The following is a 17,591-nucleotide window of genomic DNA, read 5'->3' on the forward strand; positions in this document are numbered from 1 at the left end:
AAAAGAGCCATACAACATTTTTAAAACTAAATACAAGTGTATTTGTGCAGTTTATGTGAGACCAACACATTAGGTGTACAATAAGTCTCTAAATGCATTTAAGAAAACAATGATGTTCCTAACCAATGATGACAAAAGTATTTCTTACCATTAATGCAACTTCTTTGCTGATGACTTTGTCGTCTGTTTCATACGTCATTAAATTAAACTTCATGCTGTCTTTGAGTCTTCCATCCGTTATCATGAATCCAGGTTGGTTATAATGTCTTTTTTGTGAGAAAGATTTTTCAAATGCATAGGTAGAACCAAACATTGTCAGTACAGCAATACTCACACTCCGCAGTGTGTGGTATGGGACGGGAAATGCGTTCCAAGTAGAAGACCGTGTGACCATCATTGGAGGCCATGCATCAGCTCCTTGTTCGAGAAAATTAAGTGTGGTGCCAAAATGTTCAAAAAAAAAAGAAATCAGGCTGACGTTTTTTTTTTTATTGGGCCACACAGTCACGCGATCGATCGCGATGGACACATTGAGCACCCCTGCTGTATACAGTAGCGAGCCATACGCAACCACCAAAAGAGCCAGGTGTGGCTCGAGCCATAGGTTCCCGACCCCTGCCGTAGTGTGACACTGGCCGTTGTTTTCTTCACACACCCCCAAAAAAATCAGGAAAATAGTGAAAAAGAGTAGACGCTACATTTTTAGTCCGATGCAGTTTTTAATCTTGGAATGAGTTCAGCAATCATCTTCAAACATGTAAAATGTATTTAGAAACAAATCTCTGAATCAACATTACAGGATTTTTAAGAGTAATGGAACCGTGCTTCCGTTTTTCCTTTAACAGGTGATGCGGTCTTATTTCAAACGGGCCGACCCATTTTTTGATGAGCAGGAGAACCACAGTCTCATTGGGGTGGCCAATGTTTTCCTGGCATGTCTGTTCTATGATGTAAAACTACAGTACGCAGTTCCCATCATCAATCAGAAGGGAGAGGTAGGAAAGTTCTGATTGTGTATTGTCCAAAGTCTGATTGTCTGGGCAGACAGATAAAAGCTTTTGCCAAAACATTTAATAGCTGTTACATTTGTTTATCAGGTGGCAGGCCGGCTTCATGTGGAAGTCTGGCGAGGAACAGAGGACTCTGAGGAAGAAGGTTCACAAGAAAGTAACACAGATGGAGATGCACTGGAGCGTAAACTGAACTGTGTGGTGAGAACTCTCTCACGTGGTGAAAGTTGTCTTGATGGAATCTTTTTTGAATGACCAAATGAATCAGTAGCCAATATGCTTTTCTGTTGTCGCCTCAGATAAAAATCATCCAGGCTACCGGTCTTCCTCATCACCTGTCGAACTTTGTCTTCTGCCAGTATCACTTTTGTGGGCAGGCAGAGCCTATGTTCATCCCTCCAGAGATGGCACGGCCGCCCTTACCATCTGCCTCCAAAGACCCTCAGTGCACTGTTGTTTTTGACAGCTCCAAGGTAAATACATCATGATTTTCAATTATTGTGAAGTTTAAATCATAATAGGAATTATAAAGTGGTTCATTTGTACTTTATCTACTGTCTTTTTAGGAGTTGTCAGTGCCAGTGTCAGAGGACTTTCTCGAGTATTTGTCTGAGGGTGCAGTGGCGATTGAAGTGTATGGTCACAAACAGGAAAACCATCGGAGGAACCTGCAACTGTGGGACCTCGGTGTAATTCAAGCCAAAACACGCTCACTCAGAGAGAGGTTTGCAATCTCACAATTATCCAATTTTATCAAGAAATCACTTGGAGAAGTCCAGAGTTCAGGGGAAAAATGTAAAATATACTTAAGGACACAACTAAATATGATTTTTACGTATTTGTTTATTTGTGCTTTTACGCATTTTTCTCATAGTCAGAGCTCCTGGGTTTGACTCTCAGCCAAGGCCTTCCTGACTGGAGTGCATTTTCTTCTGCTTCCTCCATATTCTAAAAGCATGCATGTTTGTTTAATTGAAAACTTTATCGTTCATAAGTGTTAATGTGAGTCCATTGTTGTTTGTGACAAGTATCTCGCATTGACTGTGAATAGGTCCACACTGTACCCCACCTCTTGTCTGACATCAGCTGGGATAAGCTCCAGCTCACATGCTATCTTGACTAGTAAATACAGTAGAAAAAGGATGATTAAACTTGTTAACAGTTTTGGAAATTCTTCAGGTGGAGTGAGGTGACTCGGCGGGTGGCGCTGTGGGTGCAGCTCATGGAGCTAAATGATGCAGGGCAGTTCACACCAGTAGAAATTCTTTCCACTAAGGATGTACGCACCGGAGGAATCTTTCAGCTCAGACAGGTGTGTATTTTTTTTTTAAATAGGTTTGCTTGCAGTTATTCAGTGTCAACGTTGGTCTGAAAACCGTTTTTAATCCTCATTATCCAAAACCTACACTTGTGAAACGTTGGCATCCAGGGTCAGTCTCGTCGTATCCAAGTGGAGTTGCGCTCTGTGCCAGATTCTGGCACAATGCCGCTCATCTCCAGCTCCATACTCTCTGTCTCCATTGGAGACGTCAAGGTCCAGAATCCACCAAAACTCAGGGAATCATTGTTGGTAAGTGGAGATGATTATATTATTCAGTGTTGCTTTATTTATTTTGGGGTTGGGTGGTGGGGCTGTATGGATTCTCATTTTACATGCAAACCATCTTCCCTTTCTGGTTTAAATACCACATTCTCATTTGTATCTAAATACTGATCTAAAATATTAATTTTCAGGCCAAGGATGAAGAAATGGACAGCTACCAAGTAAGTCCCCACACTTTGCTCTCAACAGATTGTAACACACTAACGTATTTGGATAGACTATGAAAGTGTTTTTCTTGGTGAGCAGAACATCAAAAGGGTATTTTGTGTGTGCTTGTGTGAAGGAACTTGATTTGGAGAGAATGAGGGAACAATGGCTGGGCACGCTCACTCAGAGACAGGAGTATCTGGACCAGCAGTTACAGAAAGTAGTGTCCAAACCAGGTAGAGGTGTATTCAAGAACACCACTCTCTTACAGCGTACATTTTAAGAAAACGCCCTCCCACATCTACCACCAGTATGCAGCACATGAACTTTGTTAAAAACAAGTGATGATGAAGACACAATTAATCCAGATATGTCACTTTACATATCCAGCACAGCGCTATTAATAATACAGAAGCATCAAAAGGATTAATAATGTTTGCCATTGATGTCCACTCTGTTGAAGAGGAAAAAAAGAAAAAGGTTGGTTATTGATAGCTGTGCAAGGCTCCAGCACCTTGCAACATTTCCAACATGTGCAATGTATTTTTGGAAAATGTTGCAGCAGTACTATTTAAGTATTTGTAATATTTTGTTAAATGTATTTATTATAATTATGGTTGGCAAGTCATTTCCAGTTAGAATTCGATTTAGATCAGCCTCCCCCTATCTCAACCATTTTTAAGTAACATTATCTTCCCTCCTTCAACTAAACTGTGATTTCGCATGCTACACCTGTGTATCTACACACAGATAAGTCCGAAGATGATTTGGAGAGGGAGTCCCAGCTGCTGGAATGCCGTCTGACACTTACCGAAGAACGCAATGCTGTTTTGGTGCCAACAGCTGGCAGCGGCATTCCTGGAGCACCGGTTGAAATGTGTGTGTGTCTGTATATTTGTGTTTTAGCATTAAATCTTCACACCTCCGCTCTATAATTACGAAGGGGTTAACTCACTTAAACCAAACACTGATGTTGTTGTTTTTTTGCAGAGTTCCTGTGCCTGGAATGGAAACACACATTCCTGTTCTGTTTCTGGATCTCAGTGGTATTTTGTCTGTAATTCAATTGGCACTTTTTTTCACTGAATCTATGATGAACTTGATTCCTTATTTTTTTGGGGTCTGTAGCTGATGATTTCCAGTCAAACCTTTCACAGCCTCTAGCTGGGGGTGTAGATGCCTATCTTGGTGGGGAGTATGAAGACGACTTCTTTGACCTTCACATTGTCAAACACTATGATTCAGAAGTAAGGTTACATCCACCAGATCTATTCTGTAAATTTAAACTTTGATTTATCCCATTTGATTGAAGAGTAATAATCTTGTAAAGAGCTAATAAAATATTTCATGAAAACATTTCAGGCGGCACAGTGACGCAACTGGTTAGAGCCTTGGCCTTGCAATTCTGAGGTCCGGGGTTCAAATCCTAGTCCTGCCTGTGTGGAGTTTGCATATTCTGCCCATGCTTGCATGGGTTTTCTCTGGGCATTCTGGTTTCCTCCCAGAACCCAATGACATGCATTAATTGGAGACACCAAATTGCCCTTAGGTGTGATTGTGAATGCGACTGTTGTTCGTCTCTATGTGCACTGCGATTGCCTGGCAACCAGTTCAGCGTGTAACTGCCTCCTGTATGATGACACCTGGGATAAGGTCCCGCGACCCTTTTGAGGATAAGTGGCTCACAAAATGGATGGATGGATGAAAACATTTCATTCCCTATTACTTTACTGTTTTATGTGGTCTAGGTGAAAGTGGACGCATCCTGGGACTCAACAGTCCACGGGTGCCCCGAGCTCAGCCGTGTGGCATCGGGTGAGCAGAGGGTCTACCTGACAATCCGTGTCGTGGTTGAATTGAGCCACCCTGCCCACATGCAGTTGGTCCTGAGGAAACGCATTTGTGTCAATGTCACTGGAAAAAAGGTAAGTTTTTTTTTCCCTCCTGTTTCTCAATATTGCCAATGCCAATATTTTCTGATACTCTCACCATTTTCTGAGCGTGAATTAATTCAAGCCTGGTATTAGCAAAAAGTCAACCCATCAAGATGCCTCACTTTTCCATCCGGCAGCTCTCCCTAGAATTTACTGGGACCAAAGTCCAAAGATATTGGACATCTAAAAACAAGGACATAACACCAGCATAAAAAAAAGAATGAGTCAATGCAGAATATTTAAATCAGACTTACAAATGGTCAAGACCCACAACTTGGACCCATACAGTGAAGAAAATAGGTATTTGTTTATATTGCACTATATTGCAAGTTCTCCCGCTTAGAAATCATGGAGGGGTCTTAAATTTTCATCGTAGGTGCATGTCCACTGAGAGAGAGATAATCTAAAAAGAAAAATCCAGAAATCACAATGTATGATTTTTTTTTTAACGATTTATTTGTGTGATACAGCTACAAATAAGTATTTGAACACTTGAGAAAACCAATGTTAATATATGGTACAGTAGCCTTTGTTTGCAATTACAGAGGTTAAACATTTCCTGTAGTCAAAGGCCCCGTAGCTCAGTGGTTAAAGCACTGGTTTGGTAAACCAGGGGTTGTGGGTTCGTATCCCACTGGGGCCTCCACTCCCTGAGAAGAGTTGCGTCAAGAAGGGCATCCGGCGTAAAAATTGTGCCAAACATATATGTGCGTTCATCTGAGATAACACGCTGTGGCGACCCCGAAAGGGACAAGCCAAAAGAAGAACATCTAAATCTAAAAAGAAAAATCACAATACATTATTTTTTTTAACGATTTATTTGTGTGATACAGCTGCAAATAAGTATTTGAATACCTGACAAAACCAATGTTAATATTTGGTACAGTCACCTTTGTTTGCAATTACAGAGGTCAAACATTTCCTGTAGTTGTTCACTAAGTTTACACATACTACAGGAGGGATTTTGACCCACTCCTCCACACAGATCTTCTCTAGATCAGACCGGTTTCTGGGCTGTCGCTGAGAAACAGAGTTTCAGCTCCCTCCAAAGATTTTCTATTGGGTTTAGGTCTAGAGACTGACGAGGCCACGCCAGTACCTTGATATGCTTCTTACAGAGCCACTCCTTGGTTTTCCTGGCTGTGTGCTCCGGGTCATTGTCATGTTGAAAGATCCAGCCATGAGCCATCTTTAATGCACTGACTGAGGGAAAGACGTAGTTCCCCAAAATCTCACAATACATGGCGGCGGTCATCCTGTCCCATGTGCAGAAAAACACCCCCAAAACATGATGCTACCACCTCCATGCTTCACAGTAGGGATGGTGTTTTTGGGATGGAACTCATCATTCGTCTCCAAACACAGTTAGTGGAATTATGACCAAAAAGTTCAATTTTGGTGTCATCTGACCACAAAACCTTCTCCTATGACTCCTCTGTATCATCCAAATGGTCATTGGCAAACTTAAGACGGGCCTTGACCTGTGCTGGTTTAAGCAGGGGAACCTTGCATGCCATGCATGATTTCAAACCATGACATCTTAGTGTATTACCAACAGTCACCTTGGAAATGGTGGTCCCAGCTCTTTTTAGGTCATTGACCAAATCCTGTCGTGGAGTCCTGGGCTGATTCCTCACCGTTCTAAGGATCATTGAGAACCCACGAGCTGATATCTTGCATGGGGCTCCACTCCAATTGAGATTTACCGTCATGTTTAGCTTCTTCCATTGTCTAATGATTGCTCCAACAAGGGACCTTTTTTCACCAAGCTGCTTGGCAATTTCTTCGTAGCCCTTTGCAGCCGTGTGGAGTTGTATAGTTTTGTCAGACCCCTCCATGATTTCTTAGTGGGAAAACTTGAAATATACCAGGGTGTTCAAATACACCCAACTCTTCTCAAGTAGCAATCAGAAGTACAGAAGCGAGTTGAGGAATCTCAAAAATCTTTTATTCTAATAAAAAAAATGAAAAAATTAAAGAACCAACCAAAAATATTCAAAGTAACACAGTTTAACCTAACCCTAAACTAGAAACTTAACATGACTTTCAAAAATGCAATGGGCAACAAAGCAACAAGCAACCTATGACAAGGACAGTGGACCAACAACAACTGAAAGAAAACGGGGAGTTAACTACACGGAGACTAACAAGACAATGAGAAACACCTGGGCAGGACACAAGTAGCTGGAGGGAGCTGATTGGTCAACACAAGGGAGCAGGGTAAACACGAACAGATGGACAAAACTAACAAAATTAGTACACAATACATGGAACACAGGAAAAACAAAACCAATCCATTCAAAACTGAGAACATGACAATATCAGCACAAATCAGACAAATGATAAAACTATACGACAACTAAAGTCACCCACGGAAAACTCTATTACCATGTCAGGGTTTAATAGTTGACCAAAAATCTGTATGGAAAACAGTTCCCAAACTGAAAGCATCAACAAGCTCTCTCGACTGACTTGCTCACATCAGCCTAAAACTCAAAGTAACTGCTGTTAAGCCTCTTCGGGGAGAAAAAAAAAAATGAGCACTGGACGCAAACATGTTAGCAAGATATGGACCCATCTCAAATCTCCCTTTCATAGCCAAGATTATAGAGAGAGTTAATTTCTTAAATTTAAAACGACTTTTTGACTAACTTCAATCAGGTTGTCGAATTCATCACAGTACAGAATCTGCTGTTATCAAAGTGCTAAATGATAAGATGGAGTACTGACTTCGGGAATGTGTCACACGGTAGATTATAATATACTGTTGAACAGGTTGGAAATATGTGTAGGACTAAATGGAACGGTCCTTAAAAGTTTCAGGTTCTACCTGGAGGAAAAGTTACTTTGTAACCATTGGAAATGCTCAATCTTAACAAAGCCCAATGACTTATGGGGTCCCTCAAGTGTAAATTCTCGGAGCCTGACCGTTCAGGCTGTATATGGCTGTAAACCTTTGGGTCACATTTTCAGAACTTTAATTTTGATTGTCATAGCCATACAAATGACAGTTATATTTAGCACTGTCTACCGTGTCCACATTTCATATGAGGTGTTGTGTCACAGTCTACAGCAGATAAATAACTGGATGAGCCAATATCTTCTTCAACTAAACCACAACAAAACAACTAATTGTTTTTGGCAATAAAGAGGATTGCTATTTGTAAATACATTGGAATGGTGGCGTGTAGGATGACTCTGGTAGTGGTTAGGAAAACTAAAAAGACAAAGGTAGAGCAGAGAATTAGGTGGTGGAAGTTGAGAAAGGAAGAATGTTGTGTGGCCTTCCGGAAAGAGGTGAGACAGGCTCTAGATGGACAGGAAGAGGTCCCAGAAGACTGGAATACTACTGCCAAGGTATTCAGAGAGCAAGCAGGAGAGTAGTTGGGGTGTCTTCTGGTAGGAAAGCGAGAAGGAGACTTGGTGGTGGAGCCCCAAAATACAAGAAGTCATCCAAGGTAAGAGGTTAGCGAAGAAGTGGGACACGGTGAGGACTGAGGAGAGGCGTCAGGAATACATTGAGATGTGTCATAGGGCAAAGGGTAGAGCTGGAGGAGGCTAAGCAAGAGGCATATGACGACATGTACTCCAGGTTGGATATGAAAGAAGGAGAAAAGGAGCTGTACAGGAAGGATGTGACCTAGTGTTGAAAGAGAAATTCTGTAAGGTACTAGATGAATTGGTTCTGAGTATCCCAGACAGTGTTGGGATTGGTGCAGATTGTATTGGACATGTTGGTGAACGAAACAGGGGCGATGAAGAAGTGATGGGATGAAAGAAGGAGAAGAGGAGCTGTACAGGTAGGATGTGCCCTAGAGTTGAGAGAGAAATTCTGGAAGGAACTAGATGAAGTGGTTCTGAGCATCGCAGATTGTAAGGGACATGTTGGTGAAGGAAACAGGGGCGATGAAGAAGTGATAGGACGAAAGAAGGAGAAAAGGAGCGGTACAGGTAGGATGTGACCTAGAGTTCAGAGAGAAATTCTGGAAGGAACTAGATGAAGTGGTTCTGAGCATCCCAGACAGATAGAGTGTTGTGACTGGTCCAGATTGTAAGGGACATGTTGGTGAAGGAAACAGGAGCGATGAAGCAGTGGTGGGTAAGTCAGGCATCCAGGAAAGGAACTTTGAGGGACAGATGGTGGTGAAATTTGTAAAAAGGATGAAAATGGCAATGGTGATCACTTATTTCGAGAAGAGACAGGAACATAGAGTGATTTACAAGAGCAGAGGTAGAAGCACGCAGGTGGATTATATTTTGCACAGTCGATGTAATCTGAAGGAGGCGACTGACTGTAAAGTAGTAGTAGGGGAGAGTGTAGCTTGACAGCATAGGATGGTGGTATGTAGGATGACTCTGGTGGTGGGTAGGAAGATTTAGAAGACAAAGTTAGAGCAGAGAACCATGTGCCGGAACCTTAAGAAGGGAAGAATTTTGTGCGGAGTTTCAGAAAGAGATGAGACAGGCTCCCGGTGGACATAAGGAGCTCCTGGAAGACTGGACTACTACAGCCAAGGTGATCAGAGAGACAGGCAAGAGAGTACTTGAGGTGTCGTCTGGTAGGAAAGGGGAGAAGGTGTCTCGGTGGTGGAACCCGAAGTCATACAAGGAAAGAGGTTGAGCAGAAAATCGGGTGGTGGAAGTTGAGAAAGGAAGAATGTTGTGTGGCCTTTCGGAAAGAGGTGAGACAGGACCTAGATGCTCAGGAAGAGCTCCCAGAAGACTGGAATACTACTGCCAAAGTACTCAGAGAGGCAGGCAGGGGAGTACTTGGGGTGTCTTCTGGTAGGAAAGGGAAGAAGGAGACTTGTTGGTGGAACCCCAAAATAGAGGAAGTCATGCAAGGAAAGAGATTAGCGAAGAAGAAATGGGACATGGAGAGGACTGAGGAGAAACGTAAGGAATCTATTGAGATGCGTTGTAGGGAAAAGGTAAAGGTGGCGAATGAGAGGGGCGGAGGAGGAGTGAAGCTCCAGGGAGAAGAAATAGCGAAGGTGGACGACTTCAAATACTTGGGGTCAACAATACAGAGCAGTGGAGAGTGTGGTAAGTAAGAGAAGAAACGGGTCCAAGCAGCGTGGAAAAGTTGGCGGAAGGTGTCTGGTGTTCTATGTGACAGAGTATCCACCAGGATGAAGGGCAAAGTTTATAAAAGAGTGGTGAGGCCGGCCATGATGTATGGATTAGAGACGGTGGTTCTGAAGAAACAACAGGAAGCAGAACTGGAGGTAGCAGAAATGAAGATGCTGAGGTTCTCGCTTGGTGTGAACAGGTTGGATAGGATTAGAAATGACCTCATTAGAAGGACAGCCAAAGTTGGACATTTTAGAGACAAGGTGAGAGAGAACAGACTTCGATGGTTTGGACATGTTCAGAGGTGCGAGAGTGAGTATGTTGGTAGAAGGGTGCTGAGAATCGAGCTGCCAGGAAAAAGAGCGAGAAGAAGACCAAAGAAAAGGTTAATGGATGTTTTGAGGGAGGACATGAAGACAGTGAGTGTTAGAGAGGAGGATGCACGAGATAGGCTTGGAGGGAAAAAGATGACACGCTGTGGTGACTGCTAACGGGACAAGCCGAAAGAAAAAGAAGCCGTTTGTAACCTGCACTCACTGTCTTAAAAAAAAAACAAAGACCATCTCAGAAATCTTGGTGTTCTGATAGATTCTGACCCTACTTGCAACAGCCATATCAATTCAATCACTAAAACTGCCTTTTACCATTTGAAAAACATATCCAGACTGAAGCCTTGCATGTGTCAAGCAGACCAGGAGAACCTCATCCATGCTTTTTTCTCCCATTAACTTGACTATTGTTATGGTCTTCTGACTGGACTCCCCCAAAAGACCATTAAACAGCTGGAACTCATTCAGAATGCCGCAGCTTGGGTTCTGACCCCAACAAAGAGGTCAGAGCCTGTAGCCCCAATTCTAAAGTCATTACATTTGCTTCCAATAAGCTTTATTATAGATTTTAAAAGTTATGAAACTGGTCTCTAAATCACTAAATGGTTTATGTCCTGAATAGATGAAAGAAATGCTCATGGAATACAAATTGGGAGGACTCTGAGATCGACAGACTCTGGTCACATAGTGGTGCACAGAGTCAAAAACAAACATGGTGAAGCTCCACACAAATGGAATAAGTTGCCAACAACTTCGAAGATGGTGGGACGTGCACGTGGAGCGCCTCCTGTCTCTTAGCAGACATTTTTTTCGTTTTTTTTTTTTTTTTTTGTAAGGGAACTGTCGGCTTGTCTGTCTCCTTGACGCACTCACACCCCGTTGCGTAAATACTCCGAAGCATTTCTGCTTGACATTCGCAGAACATTATTTTTCTGACGTAAATCCACCAATTATGGAAGTGATACGTCACTGAGGTCTGATCTGGAGACCAGTGCAACCCCTAACCCCCACTCCTTCACTCAGCCCACAGTGGAAGTGCTATGCTCTTAAAAGAATGAAGCAAAAGAGGGGCAAGCGTGGAGTAGGTTAGCAGCTAGCCCGCACCGGCCAGCTCTCCCTTCCATCATTCTGGCCAACATATGCTCGCTGGACAATAAGATAAACTATATCCAATTACTCTGCACATTAACAAAAAGGGTGAGCGAGTGCTGTGTCTTTGTTTTTGTGGAAATATGGCTCAACGATAGCGTGCCGGACCATGCCTTTCAACTCGTCTGGCTAACATGCTACTGGGCAGACAGAGCGCTTGTCGAGTGGGGAAGACTCGCAGTGGGGGGCTTTGTGTTTACATCAGCGATGCCTTGTGCGGTGATGCTGCAGAGGTTTGTAAACACTGTCCACCACAGGTTGAGTTGACGTATGTCAAGTCCCAGTCCTTCCACCTACCGAGGGAATTTGCTGCTGTTCTCCTGGCAGCCATTCACATCCCCTGCCCAGCCCAACTAACAACAGAAGCGAGGGACTGTACAAATACCACTAGCTAATCAGTGAGGAGCAGACCTCAGACCCTGATGCTTTCCTCATCCAGGTTGGATTTTAACCACACCAAGACCTTGGTTCCATAACTTCATGGACATGTTAAGTTTCCGCTAGGGGAGATGACATCCTGGACAATGTTTACACTAGTTACAAAGGGGCTACAATGTTCTTCCCCTCCCCCACTTGTGAGCGTCAGACCACACTGCTGTCATGCTAATGCCTGGATACAGACTGGATACAGACATCACAGACCTCCAGGACTACACAGAGACCGTCACTGCCTACGTGTAGAAATGCTTGAATAATGTTACGGTCTCCAGAACCATCTCCTTCAGGGCCAATAAGAGTCCATGGCCGACAGGGTAAGTCCATAGGCTTCTGAAGGCCTGGAATGCTGAGCCTATGGACAGCCAGAGCCAACCTGTCACGTGGCACCAGAGAAGCAAAGAGGCAGTACTCCAGGAGGATTGTCACTGCTTCAGCGACAGACACCAGGAACCTGAAGCATGGTATCCAGTGGCAGACACCAGGAACCAGGAACAGATTTACAAGCCCCCCTAACAGTCCTGCGACAACTCAACTGCCTGATCAGCTCAATGACGTCTTTGCTTGCTTTGAGGCAGACAACACCATCCCAGCACAGAACATCCCTTTCCTTCACAATAACCGGTACTGCTGCTGTCTCCGGACAATATGCGGAGAACACTCAGAAGGACTAACACAAGGAAGGCCTCTGGACCGGATGACATTCCTGGCCACATCCTGACAGACTGCAAATTAGCTCACAGATGTCCTCACAGACATCTCCAACACCTCCACTGAGCCAAGCCATCGTTCCAACTTGCCTCAAAGCCACCACTATCATCCTGGTCCCAATGAAGCCATCTCGCTCCTGCTACAATGACTAGTGCCCAGTTGCACTCTCTCCCATCATCATGAAGTGCTTTGAGCAGCTAGTCAAGGAGGACATCAAATCTTGCCTCCTCCCCACGCTGGACCCCTACCGGTATGCATATCGGTCCAACTGCGCGACAGATGCTAGTTCCACTGCCCATTACTCATACCTAACCTGCCGAGAGACCAAATACTCACACATGAGTGTGGTGTTCATACACTTCAGCTAAGCATTCAACACCATCATCCCCAGTACGTCATTTTCAAACTAAACCAGTTGGGACTCACCACTCCCTGTGTACTTGGCTTTTTTTTCCTCTGTTGAAGGACGCTTTTCCCCCCGTGTGTTCATTTAATTTTGGGTAGTGAGAATGTTGGTTATCCAAATACAGGCTGGAGATGATGAACAGTTTCTTCGAAGCTTTTACTTACAGAATATTCTGGGCAAAAATGAGTGACAGACAAAGGCTGTAGCAGATCACAAGTGCAAAGATACAGAGGACATGCAGCTTTCTTATACTATCAGTAGGGTCCGCATCACAAAAGTATCAGTAGAAAATAAAGAGGATCACAAGAGAATTTCATCATAAAATGAAGAGCGTCACAAAATATCTGCATCATAATGACTAAACCAAATCTATCTGGTAATAGGCACATTCCTACATCCTGGTCACTAGTAAACATTTCAGCAAGATTCACTTAAGGTTAACTGATGAGTTGGCATGCTTCAAACATGAGTTATACAGTCACTATACACTAAATATGAGCAGAAGACACACTTCCCCTCACAGGGAGACCTCAGGCAGTTTGGGTTGGCAGTAACACCTCCAAGACTACCATTGTGGAAAAGAGCAGCAGGCAACGTCCTAAACAGCTCTGTCTGAATTCCTTAAACATGAACATTACAGGGTCTTCTTTTCGCTCATGCTTTTTAGATTATTTGCACTTTTATTTCTTGCACTATCTTCTTACTATACTATACTATATTCACATTTATTTTAAATGTTTTATTTATTTATATTTAAATGTTTTAATGATGACACATTGAGCACATTGAGTTACTTTATATATAAAATATGCTGTACAAATAAATTTGCTTTGCTTTGTTCTGGTGATGTAGGGTTTGGCCCAGAGCCTTCTGAAGAGAATGTCTCAGCGCAGCACCATCCCAGGATGTGGTGTCACCTTTGAAATTGTTTCAAACATCCCGGGAGTAAGTGTCCGGATTATACTCTTTTATATAGATGTAGAACAGAATCATCTTTATTGGCCAAGTGTGTAAAAAGCACACAAGGAACTGTTCTCCGGCAGTCGGCGCTGCCCTGGTACGACATTCAGAACAAAGAAAAAAAGACAGTTCTGTTTATAGGAACTATTCCATATAAGAGTCGTGCAAGATGTAAAATCTTCAATTTAGAACAGGTAAGAGTTGTCATTGTGTTAAACTTGTACAGAGTGCCTTTACCTGTTCACGGTTCCTGTTACAGACCAGTGCAATGTCAATTATGCAAAGGGAGGAGTTTAAAGTGACGAATCGTGCGGTCTACAAAATATTTAAAAAAAAATGTATATATTACTAATACTTATACTGACTGAGCCAGCACGATGTTAGTGAGTATCCTAACATGGCACAAGACACAAAAATAGTAGGTTTGCTGAGCAAGAATTTAATGACTCTATTGCCAGAGGAAAAAAAAATGTTTGAATGCCTACTCATTTTGACTTGCATTGATCTGTAGCGCTTTCCCGACGGAATGAGCTGGAAGTGCTGTTGGCCAGGATGCGGAGGATCCAAAAGGATCCTGCCTGCTATGGACCTAGTTCGCGTTGCGTGCAAATCCTCAATAGTGGGTAGCGTGTGGGTTAAGCAGTTTTGATTGTCCGTTGCAGTCTGAGTTTGTCCTTTTTTATGGCGGCCACAAGCTAGACAGTGATGGAGGTAAAAAGTAGCATGGCAGTTAACTGTAAAAACACCTTTTTTAATTTTGTGACCAAAGTGGGATGTAATTTTCCCTATAAACTAAGCAAAGCAAGATGCATATTCTCAAATGTGTGTGAGAAAGATGATTTCTACCCACAACAGTAACTGCATTAACAATGTTGTTAATATACATTTACAACCAAGTGACTGGCTCTAAACTGGAGAAATAAGGGAAATAAAAAAAAAATGTGACCGTGTATATTTCAAGATAGATTTACCTGTGCAAATTGTTTTACTGAATTAATATATATTAAATACACACTGTCTTCCATTCTTGCCTTATGTTTTCTGTCACGCAGTGGTGGCTTTTAGTTACTAATGTGAATCACTCCATGCATAGCTGAAATGAACCCCAAATAGCTGTGTTACAAAATTCAAAAGTTAACCTAAACTTGAGCATTTTTCAGCTATCTTGGTGAACTTCAAGCACAAATGGCAGTTTAAGATGTTGATAACAATGGTTGAGAAACCAGCACAGTTTTAGTGTATTTCAATACATATTTGTACTCTGCCAATGATGGCAAATAATAGAATGCTTTATTTATCTCCCACGTAAAACTGAAACATGGATTTATCAAGAGTAGGTGATAATCCCCTTAAATATTACTCTTTCTTCTGCTGATTCGTACCCTTGTTCCTTCAGGATTTCCATGGGCCAGAAGACCGAGAAATGCTGGCACGGTTGGCCGCTTGTACAGAAGATGACCAGTCAGGTGACTGTGAAGCAGCTATTGAAAAATACCTGCGGAGTGTCTTGGCAGTGGAAAACATTCTGACTCTCGACAGACTGCGACAGGTCGTGGAATACAGTAAATATGCAGCATATACATCAATAAACTGCCCCACTCTCCTCCTCCAACTTTCATGTTCCTGAGAATAGGAGGTAACAGTGAAGGAGCAACTAGCAATCAGAGGGAAAGCTCCCAGACGCTGCCTCAGCTCGCCAACAGTCCACCGTGTAAGTTGAAGCTGGTTTAATTCTAACTCATTCTTTGGTAAATTTCACGGCCATCAAGGTTTTCTTTTCATCCTTAACTGCACTCACTAACTCTCGATTACACACTGCTTCTGCAATTCCCCACTCAGCTCTCAGCCAGCAATCTGGATGTGTTCTCTTCAACTCAAAAACTTGGTAACTTCAAGGTGAGAGGTCCAGTACTGCAACTTACTTTTCTTTGTGTTGAGTCTTGCGTCATTTTAAAAAATTCCCTCATATATATACTGTATATACTATACTATATATTGTATAAAGCCATTTTTTTGTGTGGAAAAAAAAATATTTGAAGATTATTTTCTTCAAAAAGATCCTGGTTAATTTCTAGCATTGTAAGGTACAAATGCAACCAATGTGATGTCTGCTGACTGACAGAGAACTTTTTTGAGCAAAAACACACACCCCCTTCCTGAATGTGCTTGCTTGTCCTGTGATTTATGAACGCTAACCACCTTTTTGCAATCTAAATAAACCGCGAGGAGAAGTTAGTCACAAATCCAGAAAGTATAGTCAATTTATGTTGTATTAGGAATTGATGGGTTCTGTAAACTGAAGCTTAATCGAGAAAGAGTGCAGGTAATGAGACCGTGGGGACAAGCAAGGCATTCTTCAGCTGTGGGGTGTATTTCCACCATCGTCCATTTAAGGACGAGGTCACCGAGTTGGTTAAGCAGTTCCTAAAGGCTATGCATGTTGTGGAATTGTTGTGGTTGACATGCCTCTGCAACATCGCATGGAATTCAAGGAGAGTGCCTCTGGATTAGTAGACTGGGGTCTCGGCTCAGGTGTAGCAGTCAGGTTTGGTGGCTTCAGTATTATAACTTTGCTTTTTATAGATTGTGGTTCTGTTGTCATCCTGAAGCATTGCTCTCCAACTCTCACTTGAGTGGTTCACAGGTGTGTAAAAAGGCTGTAATTAGATTGAGCACCTCCAAATCTGAGACCATGGTCCTCAGTCAGAAAAGGGTGAACTATCCTATGCTAAGTGGAGCCGTTCAGGTATCTTGGGGTCTTGTTCACAGGTGAGGGAGGAATGGAATGGGAGATTGACAGGCGGATCAGTGCAGCATCTGCAGTGTGGTGGACTTTGTATCTATCCGTTGTGGTGAAGGAGATAAGCCGAAAGGTGGAGCTCAATGAGCGCTATGCTCTTGATTTATGTTCCTACCCTTATCCATGGTCACGAGCTGTGGGTCATGACCAAAAGAACAACATCCCAAATACAAATGGCCAACATGAATTTCTTCCATATGGTGTCCAGGCTCTCCCTTAGGGAGAGGGTCAGAACCTCTCAATTTATCGGTAAATATGACTGGCGACCAGTTCAGGGTGTAGTCCACTTTTCGCCTGAAGTTAGCTGGGATAACCTCGGCACTACCTGTGACCTTTGTGAGGATAAGAGATAAGATTGGATGCATCTGTATTGCTAACCTCGCCTACAGTGAAGAAAACAAGTATTTGAACACCCGTCGATATTGCAAGTTCTCCCACTTTGAAATCATGGAGGGGTCTGAAAATTTCATCGTAGGTGCATGGCCACTGTGAGAGAGATAATCTAAAAAGAAAAGTCCAAAAATCACAATGTATGATTTTTTTTGTTTTTTAACGATTTATTTGTGTGACACTGCTGCAAATAAGTATTTGAACACCTGTCTATCAGCTAGAACGGTAACCCTCACAGACCTGTTAGTCCGCCTTTAAAAATCCACTTCCACTCCATGTATTATCCTAAATCAGATACACCTGTGTGAGGTCATTAGCTGCATAAAGACACGTGTCCACCCCATACAATCAGTAAGACTTAAACTTTTTACATGGCCAAGACCAAAGAGCTGTCCAAAGACACCAGAGACCAACTTGTACAATTCCATACAGCTGGAAAGGTCTACGGAGAAATTGCCAAGCAGCTTGGTGAAAAAAGGTCCACTGTTGGAGCAATCATTAGAAAACGTAAGAAGCTAAACATGACAGTCAATCTCAATTGGAGTGGAGCCCCATGCATGATATCACCTCGTGGAGTCTCAATGATCCTTATAAAGGTGAGGAATCAGCCCTGGAGTACACGACAGGACTTGGTCAATGACCTG

At 42.8% G+C, this 17,591-nt stretch overlaps 1 protein-coding gene across 8 annotated transcripts in view; it reads left to right on the plus strand.

Moving 5' to 3' along the window:
* LOC133496270 (kinesin-like protein KIF13B) overlaps nt 1-17,591 on the plus strand; it is a 70,104-nt gene that overhangs the window by 37,882 nt on the left and 14,631 nt on the right. For 7 of the 8 annotated variants that reach the window (XM_061811631.1, XM_061811637.1, XM_061811633.1 and 4 more), the window contains 16 exons: nt 846-995; nt 1,098-1,211; nt 1,310-1,483; nt 1,577-1,734; nt 2,190-2,322; nt 2,440-2,580; nt 2,745-2,774; nt 2,897-2,996; nt 3,511-3,637; nt 3,751-3,806; nt 3,889-4,007; nt 4,509-4,685; nt 13,650-13,742; nt 15,154-15,306; nt 15,391-15,468; nt 15,597-15,653. In XM_061811631.1, coding sequence (XP_061667615.1) covers nt 846-995; nt 1,098-1,211; nt 1,310-1,483; nt 1,577-1,734; nt 2,190-2,322; nt 2,440-2,580; nt 2,745-2,774; nt 2,897-2,996; nt 3,511-3,637; nt 3,751-3,806; nt 3,889-4,007; nt 4,509-4,685; nt 13,650-13,742; nt 15,154-15,306; nt 15,391-15,468; nt 15,597-15,653 — 1,860 coding nt within the window. The remainder of the gene's footprint in view (nt 1-845; nt 996-1,097; nt 1,212-1,309; nt 1,484-1,576; nt 1,735-2,189; nt 2,323-2,439; nt 2,581-2,744; nt 2,775-2,896; nt 2,997-3,510; nt 3,638-3,750; nt 3,807-3,888; nt 4,008-4,508; nt 4,686-13,649; nt 13,743-15,153; nt 15,307-15,390; nt 15,469-15,596; nt 15,654-17,591) is intronic. The other variant, XM_061811632.1, reaches the window with a different exon arrangement.

Source organism: Syngnathoides biaculeatus, chromosome 23 (assembly GCF_019802595.1).
Source record: "Syngnathoides biaculeatus isolate LvHL_M chromosome 23, ASM1980259v1, whole genome shotgun sequence".
Lineage (NCBI taxonomy): Eukaryota > Metazoa > Chordata > Actinopteri > Syngnathiformes > Syngnathidae > Syngnathoides > Syngnathoides biaculeatus.